Source organism: Gasterosteus aculeatus, chromosome 17 (assembly GCF_964276395.1).
Source record: "Gasterosteus aculeatus chromosome 17, fGasAcu3.hap1.1, whole genome shotgun sequence".
Lineage (NCBI taxonomy): Eukaryota > Metazoa > Chordata > Actinopteri > Perciformes > Gasterosteidae > Gasterosteus > Gasterosteus aculeatus.
Genome location: NC_135705.1, coordinates 9,249,417 through 9,262,688, shown reverse-complemented (window position 1 = coordinate 9,262,688; position 13,272 = coordinate 9,249,417). Strand labels below are relative to the sequence as shown.

General features: G+C 41.3%; 2 protein-coding genes across 2 annotated transcripts; both read right to left on the bottom strand.

Moving 5' to 3' along the window:
• Positions 1-28: 28 nt before the first annotated feature.
• On the bottom strand, positions 29-3,444 carry LOC120835213 (rho-related GTP-binding protein RhoA-B). The gene is made up of 5 exons (XM_078092035.1): positions 3,269-3,444; positions 2,191-2,348; positions 1,350-1,470; positions 950-1,080; positions 29-871 (listed from the first exon to the last, which is right to left on the bottom strand). The coding sequence occupies exons 2-5, from the start codon at positions 2,344-2,346 to the stop codon at positions 698-700; spliced, it is 582 nt and encodes a 193-aa protein (XP_077948161.1). The 5' UTR covers positions 2,347-2,348; positions 3,269-3,444; the 3' UTR covers positions 29-697.
• Positions 3,445-4,815: 1,371 nt separating this feature from the next.
• Positions 4,816-6,376, bottom strand: socs8 (suppressor of cytokine signaling 8; the record flags this gene model as incomplete). The annotated part of the gene is given in 2 exon segments (NM_001267681.1): positions 4,816-5,951; positions 6,219-6,376. Coding segments are annotated over 2 exon segments (633 nt in total).
• Positions 6,377-13,272: the final 6,896 nt, after the last annotated feature.

Sequence of the window (13,272 nt, the reverse complement as noted above, 5' to 3'; positions counted from 1 at the left end):
GAAGTTGAAAAAGTTTTACCCTCAAACATTTTGTCCAAACTCTTGAAGAAAATCTTTATTCTGTATCCAAGCCTAACTGTATAACTCACTGAGTTAAGTTTCATTCCAAGTTTAGCAAGTAAGTGATGCAAATTATCAAGATTCTTACAAAGTAATTTATTACACAAAACACTAAGTTTCCATTTGCTTTTTAACAAAATGAGTTTCCAGTCTCATTGTGCAAGTGATCATAATGCACATTGGATTTTTATAGGAAGCACACAAACAAAATTTGACTGTGTGCTTCGGTCTGTTGAAATAATTAAAAGACTATGGGTCACAGCGTACAGGTACTTCACCCTCGTAGGCTGCGGAAACATTCCTCAGATCAGCAGACAAGGCTTCAGCACTTAACTGTAGTTGGCAGGTATGACACACTCAACTGGTCCCCTCGCCGACCTCTTTGATTACATAGTACATGTTGATAAAGGAGGTTTCATTATGGCAAATTTACTCATGTCAAAGTACAAAAAAAGAATTTTCCATAACCTCAATTGAATACTGACAGACTACTTTTGCTTAAGACAAAAAAAGGTAAAAGCATTACATCTTTAGTAAAAACTGGAGAGAACAGTCTTTTGTGTGGGTGTGTGGGGGCAGGTTTGACCTAATGCTCCTCCTTCTGTCCCCCTGTAGGAAGCAGTCCTCATGCCCCCGTTTACAGTAGGGCACATTTATTGCTCTTCTTTCCCCGCCTGGCCTGTAGTGCGGCCCTGGTGGCCATCTCGAACACTTCCCTCACGCCATCCTTTGTTTTTGCAGAGCATTCCATGTATCCAAAGGCACTGATCCTGTTAGCCATGTCCCGTCCGTCCTCTGGTTTCACGGGTTCCTTTTAGGGAAAAGTCAGGGTACGTTTTAGCAAACAGGGATTCACGACTGTCAGACTGTTTGTTATAAACGGTTTTACCTGCTTCATTTTGGCAAGCTCCCTCCGGGTGTGCTCATCGTTACGCAGGTCTTTTTTATTTCCCACAAGTATGATGGGAACATTAGGACAGAAGTGTTTCACTTCAGGAGTCCACTTCTCAGGGATGTTCTCTAAAAGGAGGGGACAAAGAACAACATCAGTCTGACACAACTACAGGTTGCCAATTTTGTAAAGTGAGGAATCTTTAGTTAAGTGTGTTGGATCGTAGGATGTTCCGTCTCCTTCCCTCCTAAATATAATACGACGCAAACTACATCTGAACTGTGTTTACTGTGTAAATGATCCTATTGCAAAACATTTGCGGGCATTTACGTGATGTTTACATGTAGAAATACGTTAAATTGTACCACAAATATTAACATTGTCAGCTTCAACTTACCAAGACTGTCGGGGCTGTCGATGGAGAAGCACATAAGGATAACATCAGTGTCTGGGTAGGAGAGAGGACGCAGTCTGTCGTAGTCTTCTTGGCCTGCTGTATCCCAGAGTGCCAACTCGACCTGTCGTAAGGGTTAGAAAGTGATCAACCACCTGAAGCTAAAGGTCTGTAGATATGATGCTACACGGATGTAATACAAACCAATATCCTGCAAATAAAATACTGCTATATTACACTGCTAATCTTATAAACCCCTTTACATGAAAACAGCTTTTCTTGATACAGTCACTGTTTATAAAGATGTTTTTAACAGATTGAGTCATTTTCTATACCGCTCATCCTTAAAGGGTCGAGGGGGGCAGAGTCTATCCCAGCTAACATCGGGTACACTGGACTGGTCGCCAGTCAATGGCTGGATTTGACTTTGCTAAAATCCTTTTAATCTATATTGTTGGCGCTAGCAAAATCTTTTAGCATTCATTACACAAAATAGAATAGTCCTACAGGTTATATTTATTTGTATTACTACACAGGTAATAGCTGAATTAACTACTCATTTTTGCATTGTGGAATTCAGATAAAGGAGTGAACTGAATAAAAAGTATTCATATGCACTGTTACACAGAGATAATAATAAATATTCAACAAGTGAACTTTAAGGTAAATAAAATGGAATATGAATTAAGTAGACGTTATGTCAGAGTATTTTGTGTAATATTCAAGATATCTAGAGACCGTTGTTGAGTTAGTGGAAAGTGAATACAACCAGCACTTTGCTGTTACATTATCATTATTACAGAATGCTGATTTTGAATGTGAGACAAACGAAGATCCTTCGTACCTGTTTGCTGTCGACTTCAATGTCAGCGACGTAGTTCTCAAAGACCGTGGGCACGTAGACCTCCGGGAACTGGTCCTTACTGAACACGATGAGCAGACAGGTCTTCCCGCAGGCTCCGTCTCCCACTATCACCAGCTTTTTCCTGATTGCTGCCATAGCTGCAGGCAACAACGGGGGTTAAGGAGGTGAGAAGGTGAGGAGGCCATCTGCCATCTGCCCCATTTGATCGCACTCAGGAATGAAGTTACGCAACTTCCACCGCGAAGCCCGCGAGGAACTTCAGCTGAGTTTTAACACACCGCCCGGCCCGTCCGAAACACGCCACCCGGGGGCTAACAGTTTAACTCCGTGTGGTAACGACACTACGACGCACTGGTCTACGTACATGGAACACGCGCAGAGAGTCCAGAGCCGAAGCGCTTCACGTTTCTCCAGGCTGGAAATGTTTAGTCACATAAGGAACTCTCTTCCACGGCCATACATTTCCGGCCCGGCGTCGGTGACCCGCCCCGGGATCAAGATTGAGAAATCTGCCCCGCACCCCCACATTGGAACTTTGACCAAACAGGCGTGAAGTGTACGTCTTGCTAGCTCGTAGCGGTACATTGTGAAAGGCAGCGGTGTGTGCGGACTTGGATTTCGGTTAGCGAGGTTCTGTTTACAACAGCCCTGGTTGATCTGCCGTAGCTGAGCAGCTAGCTGCCGTTAGCCGGACAGCGCACTCACTTTACGCCTTCGCGGTTTTATTAGAACGGTAGAACCGGATACAAGCGCTATATTTATTATATCATACACCAAACATGCCAACAGTGCTCGGGTTTCCACAATAACTACCAGCCAATCCTCTATATTCCCCTTAAATCACAAACCGGTGAGGCTAGCTAGCTAGCTACCCGGGTTTAGCTTAGCATAACGGAAGTCACGGCAACTTTGTCGGTCCGTTAGCTGTCTGGCTAGCGTCAGCAGAATATCGGATGAAAATATAGGTTCACAATATATTCACAACGATGTTATTAACATCAAATCATACGGACAAGGCACTTCTACTCAACGTCGCTGGCAGAGATAGCATGCTTACCGAGTGTTTGGTTTTAAAATCTATCCAATTGATTTCCAAGTAGTGCTTTGTTGGCCTCCGACTGCGCTGCTGCGGGTGGATTAACAGGAGGGAAGTGAGGGGGTGGGGAGAGGATAACAATACACTATTGTACAAACATACACAATATACCGTGTACATGTTGTACATTACTGTTTTATTAATAATGTAGTGTTTATATTCATACGTTTTCGTTTATATTATAAATTGAGTTTGCATTGATATATTACTGACACATTAAGTTGGATTTATTTAGTCGAAAACAACAAAACAGAACAACAACACGATGGCCAGGCATTGTGTAGTATCCATAAAACCTTCATATACCTCAGGCCTCTTGTTTAAGCCCCTGCTCGAAAAAGACATGACCGGATTAATAGAAAATATATGATATATTTATACAATTTTGGTATCATAAGAGAGGCAATCATTGTAAAATATATGCATAGGTATAATTATCTAAATATATGTAACTGGGTATAAGTAAGTTAAGAGGGAACTGCATAAATCAAAAGATTTAGTTCACGGTCAACATGATTGTACACTTAAAGGAAAGCGGCTGCACAAAATGTTTAGCGATCCAGATCCAGATGTCAATAATCACCTGAGCACAGAGTGATTCCAGTTGTTACCGCATTATATAAAGAGGTTAAAACTAGCTCCACGTCAGGTACATTACAATTCTGTTAACACATTAACCCATCTATAATTCTATTCAAATTAAACATTATATGTGTTTATATTATAATGATTTGCACATTTAATACTTTAAGTACACAATACTTTATATCATTGTATTGATGCTTTTACATGAACTACAGTCTGTTGTTCTGCCAGACCAGGTGGATACGGACTGCCGGTCAGAAATATCGATTTGCTTTCTTGAATTCAATTTAAGATTGTGTTTTGATGTAGCAAAACGCACACTGATACGTTGAGAGACAGATAGAGAGTCTGTTCTCCGTTGGTGGGGAAGTGTATTAATAACTGCCGCTCTTTCTGTAATCCTGATAAGAGGCTTTCTCAGTCCTGCTCAGTTCGACCTCGTGGAAACCAACTCAGGCGTGTTTCCGTGAAAACGGTACTAATACCTCACATTCATCTGGATGTTGACGGTTGCAGTCTTTCAACAGGGAAAAAGATACACTTTTAGAAAACTTTTGTAACAAATTACCAAGGTTTATTCCCAAATTCACAGGCCATTAATCCTCTTCTGAGAAAAAAATAGATAGTAAACAAATGTCCTTAAATAATTAGACAGATAAGACATTTTCTTATGGAAGAGGATTCTGGACATAAAATAAGATACACACTTATCTTTTCTATCTAATGTCTTTTAAAATTGCTTGTCATACACCTCTGCTTCTCCAATCTGCTTGTCAAGTAGAGTCAGTTATGAACTCATAGAATCAGTGACAACTTGTACTCTCAACTGTTTCTTAATCTTAATTATACTGCAATTAGATTTCACGATGTTCAATAAAATAAAAACGTGTAGGAAGAAGAAAAATCATAACAGGGAACATCATTTGGAAACAAATAATTTGTGTACAAAAAACAACATATGATGTATCATGGCATGTCTGTTCACAAAAAAAGGTAACATTGACGTTTAAGAGATTTTGTGATGACCGTAATATTGCCCAAAGAATGTTACATGAGATCACTGTTGGCAGGAGGAGGTTCTTGCAGAACTAATCATTGTCTAATAATAATAACAGTGTGCAGACATTCATTCATTCATTGTACCCAGTGTATCACTGTTGACTTTGCTGCAGTTCATCAGTTCCATTGATTTCATGAAGAGTAAATATACATTACTTTGCAAACCTCCAGGCCCACATACTGAGTTCCAATGCAAAGAAAACAGACAAAAATCTAACTTATTTTGAATGAGATCTCAGTTACAACAAAGCAACCAGCTATGTCTTCACTATTTTATTAGTGCTGTGCTCTAAACAATTGGGACCGCTGGTCTAAAACATAGAAACACCCATGTAACTAATACTCATAATCATGTTTTTGACAGTATCAATGCAGTGAGACTGAGCTCATTCATTTTAACATGCTCCCACTGTTGCTTGTGGGTGTCAAACTGTCCCAGATTCACGGCGTGTGGTCACTGACCCACGTCCCTGTCTCTGTGTCCTGCGCCTGAGGGACAGACGCCTTCATATGGTGAAAGGGTACTCCTGCAGGTAGCGCAGCAGAGTCTTTGGGAGGGGCAGCTGGTCTGGGCAGTGTGCGTGTCTGTTGATGGTGAGGCGCGTCACGTGCTGCAGAGAAGGGAAGGCCTCTGGTTTGTGCAGGGGATGCGACAGCTTTAGAGGCACCACGCTGTCCTTGGCCGCTTCAGGCTTTGTCTGGGGGTGGATGCCATCAGACGCCGGGTCCCGCGGCGAGTGGCCTGAGGCCTTGTAGTGCTGTATGAGGCTGACCACATCCGGGAAGGACTGCAGACGAGGCAGGCTGGGGGAAATGGAGTCCAGCCAGAAGGAGCCCCTGCTGTAGTTTATGCGTATACTGGTGGGTCCGCAACGGGTCTTCACTGACAGGGCCAGCATGTACTGAGGGTGACTGCTATCCCGTACCAGAAACGTGCCTTCAGACTGTTGGAAGAGTGCTTCCCGGGCCTCACTCGCTGAGATAGAGTGCCAGTACCAGCCTACGATCAGACAGTTGGTTTGGATATTAGTTTACTTCTACGTGGATGTAGCTCTGGTGAATGCAGCCGTATGGATGGTGTTACTAGAGGTGGGGTTAGGTTTGATTCTTCAATCGATTTCACAATACCACCCGCTGTAGTAAAACCCCTGTGCAAATATTTACAATATGAAATAATTGATCTCATATTTAATGCTCTCAAAGCCGTCATATTTTTCCTATCAATGAGGCAAAGCTGAATTCTACGTCAGCGAGAATGCGGGTCTACCTGAAGTCTGTAGATACTGGAAAGTCGTGGTGATGCAGCGGAGGTCCTCTGCTTGGTCATTGGGTGGAGGAAAGGGATGGGGGCGGCATGAAGCTCCTTGTTCATTGTGATGGAAAATGGTCAATGCTCGAGCAACCATTTCTGACTGACAGCAGCCCTGTTGATATATGTGATTGCATATTTGGTATTAAACAAATGTATTTGTCCAAGTTTATATTGGAATATTTTGCTCTCTCAAGTAAAAGTCGAAAACAGTTGTAATTGACATATGAGCTAAAAAGCCTAAAACCTGACGACCACCAGACCTGGAAGACGGACTCTGGTCCTTCTAAAAGTAGCGATAATCCAGTGTGAAGATACTCAATGACACGTTGTGCATTAAAAATGTCAAAGTATTAGCTTCAAGGTAGAAAACATAAAAATAATGGCAGGATAATTGCAGGATAGCATATTTCAGAACATTAGCGAGCACTCCACTTTAATGTCCCAGCCGGTAAAGGTGGGTCATGTTGTGATTGCTTTATGCTGGGTAGCTTTTGAATTTCACCGAGGGATATTTAAAATGTTAATTTTATCTATAACAATATATCATTATGTATTTGTTAATTATATTTTGTATAACTACTCTAAATCTGCAAAACAACCACTAACTTTAGTAATTAAATACATCTACTAAGTACAATGTTTCCCTCTAAATAATGTAACACAAATATGCACAAAAAAAGATATATTAATAATCAAATGATGTACTCACAGTTCTTGAGTTAATGTAGCTTACTTGACTAGTATGACTAAACAACTTCACTAGATCAAAAATAATTAGAATTAGTTAGTAGAAAAAAAAATGGAAATAGCCAAACACACACGACACACCATTTAAAGTAACAAATTGATAAACTCCAGGCCTGTATTTTTAGAATAAAACATTTTGAAAAGAGTTTAAAATTATTTTTACCTCAAATGAAATACAATCATGGAGCGCGACGAGTTCAGTTAACGGTTGAAAAAAAAACAGTCCAATAATCCAACAGATTCTCACAGTAAACAATTCTTCATCATCACAGCCGAATAGTCTCAATAAAAAGAAAAGATTCCTCGCTGCAATGTGTTGTAGTCGAATGAGAATGAAATATCGGCGCAGGTCTGCAGGGAGAGAAGCTGTTTGTTCACTGAACTGCGCACAGAAAACAGCTCAGTTCAGTTCGGGCTGACGGAAGTTCCAGGAATCAGTTTCCAAGAAAGGTTTTTGCGTTTCAGCGCTGACAGACGAGCTGCTGCGCTCTGTCAAAACACGCGCACACGGACTCACAACGTGTCAGCGCACACGCCACTTCTGGTACCGCTTTCACAATAAAGTGTGATGACGCCGCTCCGAAGGGGGACGTAGTGAGGGGAAAAGCTCAACATTCGTGCCTTAAAAAAAGCGGATGAAACAAGAGTTAAAAGCCCAACTTTGCCCTGCTGCGAGGAATGATTTATGATCTAGTAAATGTTCTCATTCTATCCCCTCCAATATAACCCAACACGTTTTGATCATTGGACTTCTTTATTCAGTAATGACGAACAAAATAGCTGAAATAGCATTAGTTTAATTGTTTTGTAACTTCCTTTATCATGTTGGATTTAACAAATGCACCAATTTATCAGATTTTAGAATGATTGTTTCCTCCATCGCCTGTTGTTCTTCCTACATGTTTATACTTACAGCTGTTTACTTGTTTTGTTGTGTTGTCCTGTTTTGATCTTTTTATGTTTTCCTTGTTAATTTGTAAAAAAAAAATCTGTATATGGAGAACAATGAAAACAAGAAGCCAAATCCCACCTATCATGCCGTTTTCTAATTCGGATTATGTAGTGTTTTATGCTGAAGGCAAGTAGCCGTACTTCCGGGAATGTTCAAGTTACCTTTGTGTGTTTTGCAGCTGCCACTGTATACTCGCGCACACACACACAGAACACTATTCTGCACCACTGTGAAATATAGATATTCACTTAGCTCGTGCACTTCGGGTCATATGAGTCATTATTTTGGACTGTAGGCCAAACACTTTATTATAAACATCTCGTCCATCATGCTGTGACCACTTATCCTTCTGACAGTGTTTGTTTCTTGTCATGCCGATAATTGCATATAATTCATTTTCCTGGAAATTAAATGTACTGTGACATGTCAGAAATCAGTATGCCTTCACAAAGTCAACGTTCATCATCAGCCAAACCATCCGTTCCGTTGTACAAAGATAGCAACCTGAAAGCCGCCAGTCATCTCTCAACCGTGTTTCCAGGAAAACTTGTTCACATCATCCGTCTTTCCAGAAGGTATGAAAGCAGCAGACCTGCACAGCTAAATGCTTCTGGGTAGAGAGACTTCCTGGAAAACACACACAGGCAATTGACCTCTGAGCCATAATCCCTGCTGCTGCTCCTGTATGGCGACTGGATATCACACATATGCACACGGGCTGACAGAAATGAGGACATATGCGCTACGAAACAAAGAAAATCCTTCATTGGAGGACCATGTAAAACCGCAAACCTGGTGTGAATGTATCAAACGGTTAACACAAACCATCACATTAATAAGCACACAATGCACCAACTACACACTGATGGCACGAAGGAAGCACAAATCTGGCTTTTGCTTTCTATCTGCACAAGGTAGGCTACATCAGTTTGAGGTCATACTTTTGTCATAGTTCTGCAAACATACAGGAATCCAAACGTCAAGTATTGGTGTTTATTTACACATATCAAAACAAACACAAGAGTTTTTTTCCCAGTAATTTCACTGAGAAGAAAAATGAAAAAATCTGTCTACATTGAGTCGTCTCTCTGGGTCTGGCCACAAAATTTCCTCTACATCACATGCTATGTCCTCTAGTCCAAGGCACCGGGGACAATATGTTAGCCCTGACATGATGCCTGGTAGGGCGGCACGGTGGCGTGGTGGTTAGCACTGTCGCCTCACAGCAAGAAGGTCCTGGGTTCGATTCTGCCCAGTGGCCTTTCTGTGTGGAGTCTGCATGTTCTCCCCGTGTCTGCGTGGGTTCTCTCCGGGTTCTCCGGCTTCCTCCCACAGTCCAAAGACATGCTCTGGGGATCAGGTTAATTGGGGACTTTAAATTGCCCGTAGTTGTGTGAATGTGAGTGTGAATGGGTGTGTGTCTCTGTGTTGCCCTGCGATTGGCTGGCGACCAATCCAGGGTGTACCCTGTCTATCGCCCGAAGTTGGCTGGGATGGACTCCAGCCCCCCCACGACCCTGTGTGCAGGATAAGCGGTTTGACAATGGATGGATGGATGGATGGATGATGCCTGGTCAATATTCCCACATGCCTCCTCCATTGCCTGTAAAAGGGCAATGCGTTGATGGGGAGGAGGTCAGAGACCTTCCAGCGCCAGGCAGAGAAGACCTCTTCAATTGGATTTGTTAGGGTTTCGGAAAGCTCTCGAGGGAGGCCTCACTCCTTTGTTCTCGTCCCGGCCGGAAACATAGAATCAAAAGAGTCAGCTTGCTTAAATTCAAAAATCAAAAAGTATTTAATAACTTAATAAATAACGTATAACGTTATTTAAATAACGTTATAAGGAATACAATTACAAAGTGAAATACAAAGCGAACAGTAAAATATTTCGCGAAATAGAGAATCCTCTGAGCAAGTCTAAAGTGACTTATCAAAGCGGCTGCAGGAAAATTCTAACAGTCCTTTCCCCGCTTTGGTCCTTTGAAAACTCTTGAGGTGTGTCTTCTTTGGTGCATTTGAATGTCATTGGCTTCTTCTTCAGAGTGTCCCCTCCTGTGAGGGGTCAGGACTTCGACTCAGGTGCAGAGCAATAAGGCACAGAAGGTTCTTTGCAGGTTTGAAATCCTTTACTAGAAAAATAAACTAATGCAAGACAAAAGGGTGCACAGGCAAAGGCGGAATCCACACGCTCTAGAAGAAACAAAAAAAGGAAGAGAGCCTGGCAACGAATTAAAAAAACAAGTTTACCAAAAACAGCACTGGGGACTTCTAACTACAAACATACACCTCTAGGAAACACAAAAGATAACCTGACACAGACAAGTGGGGAACTGAGGCTTAAATACAGGTGGGGGTGATTGCAAACTAAACTCAGCTGTGGGGGGAAACTAGATACAGGAAGTGCCGTGGTTACAAAAATAAAACAGGAAGTTAATCTTCACCGTCTCTTCGAGTCGTCACACCCTCCTGTATTGTCCCCTTCACGTTGAGGTGTGAAGCTGCAGCTGTAACCTGAAACCTCTCTGTCCTATCTGTCCCTCACATTCCAATGCATTCAATGTAGATACAGTTGGCTTTATGCCTCAATGAGTGAATTTAACAAAGCATACATAGTTTGTCTTCATCTTATAACTAGTACACCTTAATTACAACGCATCATTAATGATCACCGTTCATCACACTTCATCATAAGATCTAAAACAGTCCATGTGGTTCAATTCTCAAGACATTTGCCCCAGTTGGCTGCCTTACATTAAGTTGTTCATTCACTACCTGACAGGAGAAAAAACTCCCAAAAAAACCTCTATGGGGATAAAATTGGGAGAAATCCATAAAGGACGGCAATTAGCATCCATCCCCAGGTTTTAACATCACATTGTAACAGAATGTTAATGTGTAGAGTGTTTATACGATTTAAATGACTATAAACTGTGTTTGATTCAAATTGTATTCACTTCATCTAACATGTTAATGTAATAACTAATATCTAACATCACACAAACTATAATTCTAACACTAAACATTATTACACGTACTATAAATTCTATGACTAGGGGTGCACTTCTGGCTTAAATCCCTAACAGATTCAAGAATGGAGGGTATGCAGGGAGGTTGAGTACAGCGAAGAGTGGGTGAACTGTAAACCAGTTGCGGACCGAAGTAGTCCTATGGTATGGAGGACAAAAAATGACCTAAGTATAAATAAATGTATAAATAAATACAGGAATAAATAAATAAATGCGTCGATAAATGAATAACTGTAAAAATAAATATATGAATAAATAAATGCATCAATAAATAAATAAATGTATCAATAAATTGAACAAGAATTGATCAAACCAGTCATAAACAAATACAGATCATATATTTATTTCTACATTTATTTCTTCATTTATTAATTTTTCTGTCTGTATCACATATTTATTTCTACATTTCTGTCCGCCTACATTTCCTTCCAGGAGCCTTCGGCTGGAGCCCACCATGAATCTTCAGAAGATGAAACTGTGTTTGAACAAGCTGCCTTCGTGGAGTCATCTCCAGAGAAAGCTACGGACAACATGGCCCCGGCTGTTGCTTTTGACAGTAAACATTATGCGGAGAATACAGCTCCAGAATCACTAGTCATAATCATTCCAGAGGACAATGCGACAGAAGAAACTGCTGTCTCCATGCAGAATGCATCTCCAGAGGACCACGTTTCAGCAGCATCAATCCCTATTATTCCTGCATGGTGGTGGCAGCATCATGCTTTGGGGATGTTTTTCAGCGGGAGGAATTGGGAGACTAGTCAGGATTGAGGGAACGATAAATGCAGCAATGTACAGAGACCTCCTCAATGAAAACATGCTCCAAAGCGCTCTGGACCTCAGACTGGGGCGACGGTTCATCTTCCAACAGGACAACGACCCGAAGCACACAGCCAAGATAACAAAGGAGTGGCTTCGGGACAACTCTGTGAACGCTCTCCATCCAACCTGATGGAACTCAAGAGGTTCTGCAAAGAAGACTGAGAGAAACTGCCCAGAAATAGGTGTGCCACGCTTGTGGAATCATACCCAAGAATACTTGAGGCTGTAATTGCTGCCAAAGGTGCTTCAACAAAGTATTGAGCAAAGGCTGTGAATATTTATGTACATGTTATGTTTTCGTTCTTTATTTTTAACAGATTTGCAAAAGTTTTCACTTTGTCATTATGGGTTGTTGTGGAGGTACAGTTGAACCTGCTGCAGAACAAACGGCATCACAAGTGCCAGCCCCAGAAGATCTGGTTGACTTTGCCCCTTTGTGTCCAACTGAAGTATAGAAGGAGCTGAGAGAACAAGTTGTAGAAGAATCAATCCCCGTAGTTTCCCCAGAAGCACCAAAAGAAGATGCTGCAGGGGGTCCAGTCCAAATAGTCCCAGAAGAGGACCCTGCTACGATGGAAGAAGCTCTCGCTGGTCCACCAAAAGAAGAGCAGTCTGTTGTCAATGACACAGAAGAGAAAGGTGGAACCGGCTGCAGAAGAAACATCACCAGTCCTGGAAGAACCGGCCATCATTGAACCCACCAGCAAACAACCAGCTCCAGAAGACCCAATCCTTATTTGTTTGTTATTTGTTTGAATTACATTACGTACTTTTAGTTTCTACCTTTTTTTCCTCATTATTGTAATTCCGTTAATTACTACAGACTATTGAAGCAAACTGCTAATTTTCATTTACCTTAAAGAATTATGTTCTAAAAAAAATGTAATAAATCATGTGAAAGAATGTCACTCTTTTCTTTGAAGAAAATATTACTTTGTATGAAGTCACTGAAATTGTTCAAACTGTAAAGATGAAAAGTTAGTATTTTCTGTATTGGTGTTGCTGGTGTTTTTACTCAGTGTGTTCTGAGTAACAGTGTGTGTTCTCTCACTGAGGCTTATGCACAGTGTTTGGCTGCACTGAGCCTGTTTTAAGCCATGTTATGTTGCTTGGAATGAGTTTTGCAGGTGATGTGAACTGTTTAGCTCAGGTGGCTGTTGGTAGTGCAGACTGTAGTTAGAGTTTTGCACATGTGACTCCAGTTGTGAGTTACATGCTAATGCTGAAAAAAAACTAATAAACCATGTCCTCTAAACGCTGATTCCTTCTGTAGACTGCAAAGGTTTTGAATCGGTTTAGTTGTATGTGGTTTTAGTTGTCTGTCTATAATAAGCATCTTCATTTAAAGTTTCTTCTCCTTCACACCTTGAAATGTTAGAACAAAACCAATCAAACCTACTAGTGTCTATTATGCATTTATAAACTTTATTGATGTATTTAAGTGAAGTGCTCGTCCTCAGTG

Excerpts from the sequence above, each read along its gene's own strand:
- LOC120835213 (XM_078092035.1), bottom strand. The coding sequence starts at position 2,346 with ATGGCAGCAATCAGGAAAAAGCTGGTGATAGTGGGAGACGGAGCCTGC. Across the intron at positions 1,081-1,349 it reads CGACAGCCCCGACAGTCTTG|AGAACATCCCTGAGAAGTGG; the intron begins GTAAGTTGAAGC and ends CCCTCCTTTTAG. Across the intron at positions 872-949 it reads AGCTTGCCAAAATGAAGCAG|GAACCCGTGAAACCAGAGGA; the intron begins GTAAAACCGTTT and ends TTTCCCTAAAAG.